At 45.9% G+C, this 15113-nt stretch overlaps 1 protein-coding gene across 5 annotated transcripts in view; it reads right to left on the reverse strand.

Moving 5' to 3' along the window:
* Positions 1–1083: 1083 nt before the first annotated feature.
* Positions 1084–15113, reverse strand: part of LOC118379097 (neurabin-1-like) — a 156198-nt gene continuing 142168 nt past the window's right edge. For 3 of the 5 annotated variants that reach the window (XM_052469953.1, XM_052469952.1, XM_052469954.1), the window contains exons 14-19: positions 14910–15030; positions 6231–6279; positions 3647–3766; positions 3084–3107; positions 2597–2779; positions 1084–2225 (exon numbers count right to left, since the gene is read on the reverse strand). In XM_052469953.1, the coding sequence (XP_052325913.1) occupies positions 2013–2225; positions 2597–2779; positions 3084–3107; positions 3647–3766; positions 6231–6279; positions 14910–15030 (710 nt within the window). In that variant the 3' untranslated portion in view covers positions 1084–2012. The remainder of the gene's footprint in view (positions 2226–2596; positions 2780–3083; positions 3108–3646; positions 3767–6230; positions 6280–14909; positions 15031–15113) is intronic. The other 2 variants (XM_052469955.1, XM_052469956.1) reach the window with 1 other exon arrangement.

Raw genomic sequence — 15113 nt, forward strand, 5'->3', positions numbered from 1 at the left:
AGGTACTGTATATATTTTAGATCTGTCCTCTTAAACCTTACTGTACCTCCGCAACCCCACTTTGAGAATCCGATTTAGAGAGTATCAGAAAGAGGTTGAAAACAGGTTGATGAAACTATGTTCTCTTTGAAATGTCATCGTCCTGTTTTTGGAGCAGGGTCTGGTATGTTACAAATTCATGGAACTATTCACTTCACACTAAGAGGAATCAGTCCACTCACTAAGTCCTTAGTCATTCATAGTGTGAAGTGCTCTAATGCGATGCAGAGCCCAGTTTAATGTTAGCAAACTAAAGATTTTAGTTCATACAGTAGTTGGAATTCCAGTGTTGAGATCTCCATTGTAGTTCCAGTAAGGAGTATAAATACTTTTTCCTCCCACAAACTTGGTTCTTATTCCAGTAAAACTTGTCTATTCAATAGACTTCAGTTCCTCTTGAGTAGCTCCAGTGTTGCCATCATTCTCAAGTAGTAGGAGTCAAGGAGTCAAGGAGCAGGCATGACCCCTAGAGTGGTGAGATCTGGATATTGCCCCACCATCCACGACACAGACCTGACCCCTAATGGTGAGATCTAGGTATTGCCCCACCTAGTGGTTAAATATGGGTATTGCCCCCACCACACAGCCCTGACCCCTAGTGTTGAGATCTAGGTATTGCCCCACCAAGTGGTACGATCTGGGAATTGCCCCATCATCCACCACACAGCCCTGACCCCTAGCGGTGAGATCTAGGTGTTGGTTGCCCCACCTAGTGGTGAGATCTGGGTATTGCATTCACTATCCCCAACACAGGTCATTTGTAGAGTATGTGCTTCATCAGAACTATGATGGGAAGATTCAGATTCCATAAATCCATCGATCTATCTGCACAGAATACACATGTTCATTTGATAAAAAATGGCACATTAGACTTCTCTATATGATCATATATGTACATTGTCATGATGTCTAAAGGTGTTTTATATAACACATCATAAAAAGAGGAGGAACACAGACGGGTGTGAAGCTGATATATTTGGGGGTTTCTGTTTTCCGAATGAATAAATAAACCTGAATTACAGCAAAATAAATAATATGTAATGGAGGTGGAGGTTTGGAAACACTATGACAGGGTTTCCAAAACATGGTCCTCAGGACCCCAAGGGGTGCACGTTTTGGTTTCAACTAATCATCAAGCTTTGATCATTGGAATCAGCTGTGTAGTGTTAGGGCAAAAAACAAAACGTGCACACCGTGGGATCCGTAGGACTGAGTTTGGGAAATGCTGCACTACGAGGATGTACAATGAGATGAAAGGTAGGCAGGTGGGTGGGCAGCATCTTTACTATCCAACTGTCTGGTCATTTTGGTATTTGTTCGGTGGTACAGTAGCGTGATGGCCTCCAGCGCTACAGCCTCCAATAGTAGTGCACTGAACTCCACAGCCTGAACTCAAGCCCTGTTAGGTGTTATACTAGAGATATTACAGAAAGGAGGAGATGGGAATCGCATTGGGCTATGAATGGAGGAACGTTAATCTGTTAATCAATCGCATTCACGTTGTCATGCTGCATCACGCTGTTGCTAAGCAAATCGTCACGCAATTCTCAAAGTCAGGGTATGAATCGAGAAACCTGCATATCTTCCTCAAAAGTAGGTAATGTCACGATTCCAAAGCTGTACGATATTACACAGAACAAGTTAATTATCTCACATCTCGGGAAAATATTTGTAATGTTGGGTTTTTGACCCAGCACCCAATTGAGCTCTCCTTGTCCCAGAATCGCCCCGAGAATGCACCGCGGGCCCATTGACGACACATGGGCAACGTACACAATGAGCATTAATACGATTCCACTGGAGTTGCCCCATCTCCTCCTTAAAAGTATCTCTGGTTATATCAATTGACATATCACATAACACATCTGGTATTTTAGGTCAGTGGTTCTGGTGACTGTTTCTATCCCTGGAGACGCTACTTTGTAGTGGTTGTTGGTAGACAGACAAGGAGAGGTAGGTCTTAAAGCCGGGGGTTACTTTGCTGCGCCTTCTGCTGTCTCGGAGTGGCCCTTGCTGCTGGGTTTGTGGGCCTGTTTCTGTTGCTGCTCCAGCTCTTTCTTACGGAGCTTCTCTCGCTGTTTGTCCAGTTTCTCCCGGTTCCTCCGAGCCTTCTCCATCAGGACCTTGAGGTCCTTTGCCTTCTTCTTGATCAGAGCCCGGTCCTGGGAGGAGGCAACGCCAAGGGTCTGTACACCAACACACACACACACACACACACACACACACACACACACACACACACACACACACACACACACACACACACACACACACACACACACACACACACACACAGGGCAAGGGTCAGAGATCGGGGGGGATGTGAGTGAAGAGATGCACATGCAGGGAATGCTGGGAATTGAACGCAGCAGCTAGGGTCTAATAATATACATCACAAGCTGTAACAATTTTAGCCTGGTTTTTTTACAGTTAATATCTTGGCTCAAAGCTTCAGGGTCAACTGTATAGTGTGGTGCTCTATAGCGCACCTCAGATTGAATCCCAAAGTAACTAACACAGCTGGATATGCACATTAACACAGGTGTCAGCTCTTTACCTTGAGCTCAGTACTGTCCAGCTGCAGTAGCTGGTCTCCGTCTACGTTCTTGGCCATGAAATCTGGGATATACTGCTCCAGGTTTAGTCCCATGAGCCAGCGGGACACCTGCTGGGAGGTCCACTCTGTCACAATGAGGTTCTGCCACTGGTGCTGCTTGGGGCACTGGCCCCCATCTAGGATCTAGATACACACACACACACGGTTGGAGGTATACAGAGATCCAAGCTTTCTTAAACCATTATTTCTCTCTCCACATGAAGTGACGAGAGCGAACACATAGTGATGGGTGATTTAAAGTGAATCATTTCTAAATGTTTAGAATAGGTGTTGACAGCATGCTGAAGACTGAACATCACATAAGAAACATGTAGTCCCAAGCTTTTGGAGTATCTACCGGTATGTTAAAACAATATGAGAATTATTGATGGATGGAGGCGTGTGATGTAAACACATTTCCCTTTAGCCGTTCAGAGCCAGATCCTACCTCCTCATCTATCATATCCAGACTCTGAACATGGCAGCACGGGGGACAACGGGACAGGAGAGGCCAGTCAATACAAAAACACAGTAGCACGCAATGGTGCCCTTTACAGGCCTACAGGGCAGGGCCTGCCAAACTCTGTCCTGGGCCCCCTGGGTGCATGTTTTGGTTTTTGTCCTAGCACTACACAGCTGATTCAAATGACCAACTCATCATCAAGCTTTGATTATTTGAATCAGCTGTGTAGAGCTAGGAAAGAAACAAAACATGCACCCAGGAGGCCCAGGACAGAGTTTAGGAGACCCTGCTACAGGGTACATACAAGAAACAAAATGGCTGAATAGTGAACCTACTGTTGTTTACATCAAAGTTAGTTCAATTTAATATAAGTTGTAAGGAATTAAACAGGAAACAGGTCATTCGAACACCATTTTTACACAGTCTGGACACTTGGCATGGCAGGAGCACTATGTGGTGAAATATAGGCACTTAAAATCTAGTTCAATAACTACTGCTTGTTGATACTGGGTTGATACTTTATGTGAGATCAAATCTTTGTTTCTCACCTCGTCTGAGGAGAGCACCAGGGTGTGTGAGCGATTGGACATCTTGGCTTCAGTCAGCAGACCACTGACCTCCACTGAGCTGCTACTGCTGACACTCAGATCATCCTTCACCACAGGAACCTATGGAGAACAACACCATGCAGAAGTCTATTAGTCCTTAGTCAAAACATTGTTTACATCCAAAATGGCATCCTATGCCCTATTTAGTGCCCTATGGGCCCTGGGACATTTCATGCCCAGACTTTTTGTTTTTACCTTTATTTAACGAGGCAAGTCAGTTAACAACAAATTCTTATTTACAATGACGGCCTAGCCCGGCCAAACCTGGGCGCCGCCCTATGGGACTCCCATTCACGTCCGGTTGTGATACAGCCTGGAATCGAACCAAAGTCTGTAGCGACGCCTCTAGCATTGAGATGCAGTGCCTGAGACCGCTGCACCACTCGGGAGCCCATCTCACATATTGTATCCCCTCTCAACACACAGAAATTCATTTTGTTTTGTGATGTTTTTAATCCAAAGCAACTAAATTCCATTGTTGATGTAATTTGCTGCTGATTACAAAATGAATAGATGGACTAGACAGGACGGACTGTTACATACATATTCTGTGGACTTATCGCTAATTCAGAGACATATTGTATTATTCAATGATGTGACGTAATGAAATATAACTTTGATATTATACTGCATAATTAATCAATTTTACTGTGGTTTGAGTTGTTGTTTGGGGATCTGTAGCTGAACTGAGTCATCTTCCCTCAGCAGTGTGTGTGAGAGAGAGTCTGGGTGAGTGTGTGTGTATGCGCATATGTCGGTCTGTGAATGTGTATGTGCATGTGTGTGTGTGTGTGACGAACAGGCATGTGCGCATGCAGGTGTGTTTATGTGTGTGTTTACCTGCGAGACCTCAGTAGTTCTCCCTGTCCCCAGTGATAACAATAATAAACTCTGTCTGGCAGACAGACTGGGGGCATCTTAATCTCTGAAGCTTACAGCTGGCCAGACCTACCTACCTACCTACCGCCCAAGGTGGGCTTTCCTTAGTCAACATGGTGTCAGCGTTAGCCTTCATTAGATGTCTGCACAAACATAACCCTCCTTGTGATTTGAGGTACTGTAAGTCTGTCTGATTCTCTTGTCTGTGGCCAGATTGGATCCACTGAGCTCGGTAACTAGCTGCTTTTTTTGGGTGAAAAGCTTGAGCCAGATGCACACCATCCATTAGTGATTCCCTGTTGTGCAGCCTTGAGGTTTGTGAGAAGAGAGAGAGATACATCACTTGAACCTCACCTTAGGGGAGTGGTAGGCAGCTAGATTCAGCCCCGGGATGACTTTTGTTGGTGGGGATGGCCAGGAAATAATTACAACAATTTGTACACTACAAATTGACCACAACTAAGCCCAGAAAGAGATTATATTTCAAAAATAACAATAATTTCATACCTTGACTACATTGAGACACAATTGTGTCTCTTCTTTTATTTGTGTGAATACTTGGGAACATATTTCCTAAATTAAACACATTTTAAGCTGAATTCCAGCTGATTTTAAAGTATTTCTTTCACTATAAACTTTGGGGGGCAAAACAAAATCACTTGCGGGCCGGTTTTGGCCCACGGGCCGACTGTTGCCGATCTCTGCCTTAAGGTTATGTATCAAGGATGAAAGACTAGATACTATGCAAAAAATGTGGTATTATATGGAAGTGATTTCCCCATTACTATGGACAAATCAAACAGCCAGTGATTGAAAGAGAAATGCTGTTACGCAAAAACCCAACCTCTGAAATGAAAATAACAAAATAAATGCTGATTCACATTCTTTGAAGAAGTGATGAATGATTCATTACTGTTCAGATTTCCGTTTGATTTCATTAACTTCAGTCTAATCCAACATGCCTCTATATTTGTGTAAATTACTGAAATTAACTTTGATGAAGTACAATATGAATATGCTAATGAGACCGTGTCATGCCCTGCTATATGTACAGTACTTGTTCGTATTCTGTTTGATTGGGTATGATTGGAGCAAACAAGAATAAATACAATACCAAGTCATATGAATAGGAGAAGAAGTGGGGCCAAGTAAGAGATTTCTGTTAAACGCATCAAAACCAGACACAGGTTAAATCAATGCAACGTGAACAAACAATATGCAACACAGTGAATAGCCTTTAGGTATTATATGCATTAGAACACATCAGTGAGCACTGTCAATACATATTATCATGTAGATGCCCTGTTTCTGATCACCGTGCCCCAGAGTTTTGAATCAATGTTGGTTTCCCAAATAGCACCCTCTCCCCTACATAGTACACTACGTTTGACCAGGGCACTATGTAGGGGAGAGGGTGCAATTTTGGACACAACCAGAGTCTACAGTATTTAATCAATGTCAATAGTTTAAACTCACATGGTCCAGTACTAGCCTGGTAACCATACTGTCTGTGATGAAGCCAAACATCAGCCTATCAGCCTATCATCTACACAACGACAGAAGAGTTACTGTACGTACATCATGGGACCTGGCTAGTCTAGTACCACTAGAGACACACAGTTTGGGTTTCTCTTCACACACATACCTTGGCCTTGAGCCTCTCTGGGCAATTCTCAGCGGAGGGCTCTGTAGAACTAGGGAAAAGAGACACGGGTTAGTAGAGAAAACACAGATCAAACATTTGAGATACAAAAACAGTGTGAAAATAGGTTGGGAACAACAGACAGGGACAAACAACTACAAACAGAGTGCCAGAGTTACTAAACCCCTGTACCCTCAGAGAGAATCACACCAGTAAAACCCCTAAACCTCCAGAGAGAATCACACCAGTAAAACCCCTAAACCTCCAGAGAGAATCACACCAGTAAAACCCCTAAACCTCCAGAGAGAATCACACCAGTAAAACCCCTGAACCCCAGAGAGAATCACACCAGTAAAACCTTGTACCCCCAGAGAGAATCACACCAGTAAAACCTTGTACCCCCAGAGAGAATCACACCAGTAAAACCTTGTACCCCCAGAGAGAATCACACCAGTAAAACCCCTGAACCCCCAGAGAGAATCACACCAGTAAAACCCCTAAACCTCCAGAGAGAATCACACCAGTAAAACCCTGTACCTCCAGAGAGAATCACACCAGTAAAACCCCTGAACCCCCAGAGAGAATCACACCAGTAAAACCCCTGAACCTCCAGAGAGAGTCACACCAGTAAAACCCCTGAACCCCCAGAGAGAATCACACCAGTAAAACCCCTGAACCCCCAGAGAGAATCACACCAGTAAAACCCCTAAACCTCCAGAGAGAATCACACCAGTAAAACCCCTGAACCCCCAGAGAGAATCACACCAGTAAAACCCCTGAACCTCCAGAGAGAGTCACACCAGTAAAACCTTGTACCCCCAGAGAAAATCACACCAGTAAAACCCCTGAACCTCCAGAGAGAATCACACCAGTAAAACCCCTGAACCTCCAGAGAGAATCACACCAGTAAAACCCCTGAACCTCCAGAGAAAATCACACCAGTAAAACCCTGTACCTCCAGAGAAAATCACACCAGTAAAACCCCTGTACCTCCAGAGAAAATCACACCAGTAAAACCCCTGTACCTCCAGAGAAAATCACACCAGTAAAACCCTGTACCTCCAGAGAAAATCACACCAGTAAAAACCCTGAACCCCCAGAGAGAATCACACCAGTAAAACCTTGTACCCCCAGAGAGAATCACACCAGTAAAACCCCTAAACCTCCAGAGAGAATCACACCAGTAAAACCCTGTACCTCCAGAGAGAATCACACCAGTAAAACCCTGTACCTCCAGAGAAAATCACACCAGTAAAACCCCTGTACCTCCAGAGAAAATCACACCAGTAAAACCCCTGAACCTCCAGAGAGAATCACACCAGTAAAACCCCTGAACCCCCAGAGAGAATCACACCAGTAAAACCTTGTACCCCCAGAGAGAATCACACCAGTAAAACCCCTAAACCTCCAGAGAGAATCACACCAGTAAAACCCCTGAACCCCCAGAGAGAATCACACCAGTAAAACCCCTAAACCTCCAGAGAGAATCACACCAGTAAAACCCCTGAACCCCCAGAGAGAATCACACCAGTAAAACCCCTGAACCTCCAGAGAGAGTCACACCAGTAAAACCTTGTACCCCCAGAGAAAATCACACCAGTAAAACCCCTGAACCTCCAGAGAGAATCACACCAGTAAAACCCCTGAACCTCCAGAGAGAATCACACCAGTAAAACCCCTGTACCTCCAGAGAAAATCACACCAGTAAAACCCCTGTACCTCCAGAGAAAATCACACCAGTAAAACCCCTGTACCTCCAGAGAAAATCACACCAGTAAAACCCCTGTACCTCCAGAGAAAATCACACCAGTAAAACCCCTGTACCTCCAGAGAAAATCACACCAGTAAAACCCCTGTACCTCCAGAGAAAATCACACCAGTAAAACCCCTGAACCTCCAGAGAGAATCACATCAGTAAAACCCCTGAACCCCCAGAGAGAATCACACCAGTAAAACCTTGTACCCCCAGAGAGAATCACACCAGTAAAACCCCTAAACCTCCAGAGAGAATCACACCAGTAAAACCCTGTACCTCCAGAGAGAATCACACCAGTAAAACCCCTGTACCTCCAGAGAAAATCACACCAGTAAAACCCCTGTACCTCCAGAGAAAATCACACCAGTAAAACCCCTGAACCTCCAGAGAGAATCACACCAGTAAAACCCCTGAACCCCCAGAGAGAATCACACCAGTAAAACCTTGTACCCCCAGAGAGAATAACACCAGTAAAACCCCTAAACCTCCAGAGAGAATCACACCAGCAAAACCCTGTACCTCCAGAGAGAATCACACCAGTAAAACCCCTGAACCCCCAGAGAGAATCACACCAGTAAAACCCCTGAACCCCCAGAGAGAATCACACCAGTAAAACCCCTGACCCCCAGAGAGAATCACACCAGTAAAACCCCTAAACCTCCAGAGAGAATCACACCAGTAAAACCCCTGAACCTCCAGAGAGAATCACACCAGTAAAACCCCTGTACCTCCAGAGAAAATCACACCAGTAAAACCCCTGTACCTCCAGAGAGAATCACACCAGTAAAACCCCTGAACCCCCAGAGAGAATCACACCAGTAAAACCCCTGAACCCCCAGAGAGAATCACACCAGTAAAACCCCTGAACCTCCAGAGAGAGTCACACCAGTAAAACCTTGTACCCCCAGAGAAAATCACACCAGTAAAACCCCTGAACCTCCAGAGAGAATCACACCAGTAAAACCCCTAAACCTCCAGAGAGAATCACACCAGTAAAACCCCTGTACCTCCAGAGAAAATCACACCAGTAAAACCCTGTACCTCCAGAGAGAATCACACCAGTAAAACCCCTGAACCCCCAGAGAGAATCACACCAGTAAAACCTTGTACCCCCAGAGAGAATCACACCAGTAAAACCCCTAAACCTCCAGAGAGAATCACACCAGTAAAACCCTGAACCTCCAGAGAGAATCACACCAGTAAAACCCCTGTACCTCCAGAGAAAATCACACCAGTAAAACCCCTGTACCTCCAGAGAAAATCACACCAGTAAAACCCCTGTACCTCCAGAGAAAATCACACCAGTAAAACCCCTGAACCTCCAGAGAGAATCACACCAGTAAAACCCCTGAACCCCCAGAGAGAATCACACCAGTAAAACCCCTGAACCCCCAGAGAGAATCACACCAGTAAAACCCCTGAACCCCCAGAGAGAATCACACCAGTAAAACCCCTGAACCCCCAGAGAGAATCACACCAGTAAAACCCCTAAACCTCCAGAGAGAATCACACCAGTAAAACCCCTGAACCTCCAGAGAGAATCACACCAGTAAAACCCTGTACCTCCAGAGAAAATCACACCAGTAAAACCCCTGTACCTCCAGAGAGAATCACACCAGTAAAACCCCTGAACCCCCAGAGAGAATCACACCAGTAAAACCCCTGAACCCCAGAGAGAATCACACCAGTAAAACCCTGAACCTCCAGAGAGAGTCACACCAGTAAAACCTTGTACCCCCAGAGAAAATCACACCAGTAAAACCCTGAACCTCCAGAGAGAATCACACCAGTAAAACCCCTAAACCTCCAGAGAGAATCACACCAGTAAAACCCCTGTACCTCCAGAGAAAATCACACCAGTAAAACCCTGTACCTCCAGAGAGAATCACACCAGTAAAACCCCTGAACCCCCAGAGAGAATCACACCAGTAAAACCTTGTACCCCCAGAGAGAATCACACCAGTAAAACCCCTAAACCTCCAGAGAGAATCACACCAGTAAAACCCTGAACCTCCAGAGAGAATCACACCAGTAAAACCCCTGTACCTCCAGAGAAAATCACACCAGTAAAACCCCTGTACCTCCAGAGAAAATCACACCAGTAAAACCCCTGTACCTCCAGAGAAAATCACACCAGTAAAACCCCTGAACCTCCAGAGAGAATCACACCAGTAAAACCCTGAACCCCAGAGAGAATCACACCAGTAAAACCTTGTACCCCCAGAGAGAATCACACCAGTAAAACCCCTAAACCTCCAGAGAGAATCACACCAGTAAAACCCCTGAACCCCCAGAGAGAATCACACCAGTAAAACCCCTAAACCTCCAGAGAGAATCACACCAGTAAAACCCCTGAACCCCCAGAGAGAATCACACCAGTATAACCCCTGAACCTCCAGAGAGAGTCACACCAGTAAAACCTTGTACCCCCAGAGAAAATCACACCAGTAAAACCCCTAAACCTCCAGAGAGAATCACACCAGTAAAACCCCTGAACCCCCAGAGAGAATCACACCAGTAAAACCCCTAAACCTCCAGAGAGAATCACACCAGTAAAACCCCTGAACCCCCAGAGAGAATCACACCAGTAAAACCCCTGAACCTCCAGAGAGAGTCACACCAGTAAAACCTTGTACCCCCAGAGAAAATCACACCAGTAAAACCCCTGAACCTACAGAGAGAATCACACCAGTAAAACCCCTGAACCTCCAGAGAGAATCACACCAGTAAAACCCCTGTACCTCCAGAGAAAATCACACCAGTAAAACCCCTGTACCTCCAGAGAAAATCACACCAGTAAAACCCCTGTACCTCCAGAGAAAATCACACCAGTAAAACCCCTGTACCTCCAGAGAAAATCACACCAGTAAAACCCCTGTACCTCCAGAGAAAATCACACCAGTAAAACCCCTGTACCTCCAGAGAAAATCACACCAGTAAAACCCCTGTACCTCCAGAGAAAATCACACCAGTAAAACCCCTGTACCTCCAGAGAAAATCACACCAGTAAAACCCCTGAACCTCCAGAGAGAATCACACCAGTAAAACCCCTGAACCCCAGAGAGAATCACACCAGTAAAACCTTGTACCCCCAGAGAGAATCACACCAGTAAAACCCCTAAACCTCCAGAGAGAATCACACCAGTAAAACCCTGTACCTCCAGAGAGAATCACACCAGTAAAACCCCTGTACCTCCAGAGAAAATCACACCAGTAAAACCCCTGTACCTCCAGAGAAAATCACACCAGTAAAACCCCTGAACCTCCAGAGAGAATCACACCAGTAAAACCCTGAACCCCAGAGAGAATCACACCAGTAAAACCTTGTACCCCCAGAGAGAATCACACCAGTAAAACCCCTAAACCTCCAGAGAGAATCACACCAGTAAAACCCTGTACCTCCAGAGAGAATCACACCAGTAAAACCCCTGAACCCCCAGAGAGAATCACACCAGTAAAACCCCTGAACCCCCAGAGAGAATCACACCAGTAAAACCCCTGAACCCCCAGAGAGAATCACACCAGTAAAACCCCTAAACCTCCAGAGAGAATCACACCAGTAAAACCCCTGAACCTCCAGAGAGAATCACACCAGTAAAACCCCTGTACCTCCAGAGAAAATCACACCAGTAAAACCCCTGTACCTCCAGAGAAAATCACACCAGTAAAATCCCTGTAACTCCAGAGAAAATCACACCAGTAAAACCCCTGTACCTCCAGAGAAAATCACACCAGTAAAACCCCTGTACCTCCAGAGAGAATCACACCAGTAAAACCCCTGAACCTCCAGAGAGAATCACACCAGTAAAACCCCTGTACCTCCAGAGAAAATCACACCAGTAAAACCCCTGTACCTCCAGAGAAAATCACACCAGTAAAACCCCTGTACCTCCAGAGAGAGTCACACCAGTAAAACCTTGTACCCCCAGAGAAAATCACACCAGTAAAACCCCTGAACCTACAGAGAGAATCACACCAGTAAAACCCCTGAACCTCCAGAGAGAATCACACCAGTAAAACCCTGTACCTCCAGAGAAAATCACACCAGTAAAACCCTGTACCTCCAGAGAAAATCACACCAGTAAAACCCCTGTACCTCCAGAGAAAATCACACCAGTAAAACCCCTGTACCTCCAGAGAAAATCACACCAGTAAAACCCCTGTACCTCCAGAGAAAATCACACCAGTAAAACCCCTGTACCTCCAGAGAAAATCACACCAGTAAAACCCCTGTACCTCCAGAGAAAATCACACCAGTAAAACCCCTGTACCTCCAGAGAAAATCACACCAGTAAAACCCCTGTACCTCCAGAGAAAATCACACCAGTAAAACCCTGAACCTCCAGAGAGAATCACACCAGTAAAACCCCTGAACCCCCAGAGAGAATCACACCAGTAAAACCTTGTACCCCCAGAGAGAATCACACCAGTAAAACCTTGTACCCCCAGAGAGAATCACACCAGTAAAACCCCTAAACCTCCAGAGAGAATCACACCAGTAAAACCCTGTACCTCCAGAGAGAATCACACCAGTAAAACCCCTGTACCTCCAGAGAAAATCACACCAGTAAAACCCCTGTACCTCCAGAGAAAATCACACCAGTAAAACCCCTGAACCTCCAGAGAGAATCACACCAGTAAAACCCCTGAACCCCCAGAGAGAATCACACCAGTAAAACCTTGTACCCCCAGAGAGAATCACACCAGTAAAACCCCTAAACCTCCAGAGAGAATCACACCAGTAAAACCCTGTACCTCCAGAGAGAATCACACCAGTAAAACCCCTGAACCCCCAGAGAGAATCACACCAGTAAAACCCCTGAACCCCCAGAGAGAATCACACCAGTAAAACCCCTGAACCCCCAGAGAGAATCACACCAGTAAAACCCCTAAACCTCCAGAGAGAATCACACCAGTAAAACCCCTGAACCTCCAGAGAGAATCACACCAGTAAAACCCCTGTACCTCCAGAGAAAATCACACCAGTAAAACCCCTGTACCTCCAGAGAAAATCACACCAGTAAAATCCCTGTAACTCCAGAGAAAATCACACCAGTAAAACCCCTGTACCTCCAGAGAAAATCACACCAGTAAAACCCCTGTACCTCCAGAGAGAATCACACCAGTAAAACCCCTGAACCTCCAGAGAGAATCACACCAGTAAAACCCCTGTACCTCCAGAGAAAATCACACCAGTAAAACCCCTGTACCTCCAGAGAAAATCACACCAGTAAAACCCCTGTACCTCCAGAGAAAATCACACCAGTAAAACCCCTGTACCTCCAGAGAAAATCACACCAGTAAAACCCCTGTACCTCCAGAGAAAATCACACCAGTAAAACCCCTGTACCTCCAGAGAAAATCACACCAGTAAAACCCCTGAACCTCCAGAGAGAATCACACCAGTAAAACCCCTGAACCCCCAGAGAGAATCACACCAGTAAAACCTTGTACCCCCAGAGAGAATCACACCAGTAAAACCCCTAAACCTCCAGAGAGAATCACACCAGTAAAACCCTGTACCTCCAGAGAGAATCACACCAGTAAAACCCCATGTACCTCCAGAGAAAATCACACCAGTAAAACCCCTGTACCTCCAGAGAAAATCACACCAGTAAAACCCCTGAACCTCCAGAGAGAATCACACCAGTAAAACCCCTGAACCCCCAGAGAGAATCACACCAGTAAAACCTTGTACCCCCAGAGAGAATCACACCAGTAAAACCCCTAAACCTCCAGAGAGAATCACACCAGTAAAACCCCTGAACCCCCAGAGAGAATCACACCAGTAAAACCCCTGAACCTCCAGAGAGAGTCACACCAGTAAAACCTTGTACCCCCAGAGAAAATCACACCAGTAAAACCCCTGAACCTCCAGAGAGAATCACACCAGTAAAACCCCTGAACCTCCAGAGAGAATCACACCAGTAAAACCCCTGTACCTCCAGAGAAAATCACACCAGTAAAACCCTGTACCTCCAGAGAGAATCACACCAGTAAAACCCCTGAACCCCCAGAGAGAATCACACCAGTAAAACCCCTGAATCTCCAGAGAGAGTCACACCAGTAAAACCCCTGAACCCCCAGAGAGAATCACACCAGTAAAACCCCTGAACCCCCAGAGAGAATCACACCAGTAAAACCCCTAAACCTCCAGAGAGAATCACACCAGTAAAACCCCTGAACCTCCAGAGAGAATCACACCAGTAAAACCCCTGTACCTCCAGAGAAAATCACACCAGTAAAACCCCTGTACCTCCAGAGAAAATCACACCAGTAAAACCCCTGTACCTCCAGAGAAAATCACACCAGTAAAACCCCTGTACCTCCAGAGAAAATCACACCAGTAAAACCCCTGTACCTCCAGAGAAAATCACACCAGTAAAACCCCTGTACCTCCAGAGAAAATCACACCAGTAAAACCCCTGAACCTCCAGAGAGAATCACACCAGTAAAACCCCTGAACCCCCAGAGAGAATCACACCAGTAAAACCTTGTACCCCCAGAGAGAATCACACCAGTAAAACCCTGTACCCCCAGAGAGAATCACACCAGTAAAACCTTGTACCCCCAGAGAGAATCACACCAGTAAAACCTTGTACCCCCAGAGAGAATCACACCAGTAAAACCCCTGAACCTCCAGAGAGAATCAAACCAGTAAAACCCCTGAACCTCCATAGAGAATCACACCAGTAAAACCCCTGAACCTCCATAGAGAATCACACCAGTAAAACCCTGTACCCCCAGAGAGAATCACACCAGTAAAACCCCTGAACCCTCAGAGAGAATCACACCAGTAAAACCCCTGAACCTCCAGAGAGAATCACACCAGTAAAACCCCTGAACCTCCATAGAGAATCACACCCGTAGCCGGGAAATTTCACCCCGTAGCCAGAGGAACACAGTGGCAGAGAGGTGGTTAGTACCTGTTTCCTGGTGAGCTTCTGGGGTCCTTCCCTTTGCTTCGTGTCAGTGGGTCCAGACCGCTCCTGGTGATCTTCTCGTCCAGGCTGAGAGAGGGGCTGGACACCACAGGAGACTGAGACCCTGCACACCATCAGAAAGGTTCAAGAAATAGATGCAAACCTCCAGCAACAAGTATTAACATCACTACATTGTGATCAAGGACG

Source organism: Oncorhynchus keta, chromosome 19 (assembly GCF_023373465.1).
Source record: "Oncorhynchus keta strain PuntledgeMale-10-30-2019 chromosome 19, Oket_V2, whole genome shotgun sequence".
NCBI lineage: Eukaryota > Metazoa > Chordata > Actinopteri > Salmoniformes > Salmonidae > Oncorhynchus > Oncorhynchus keta.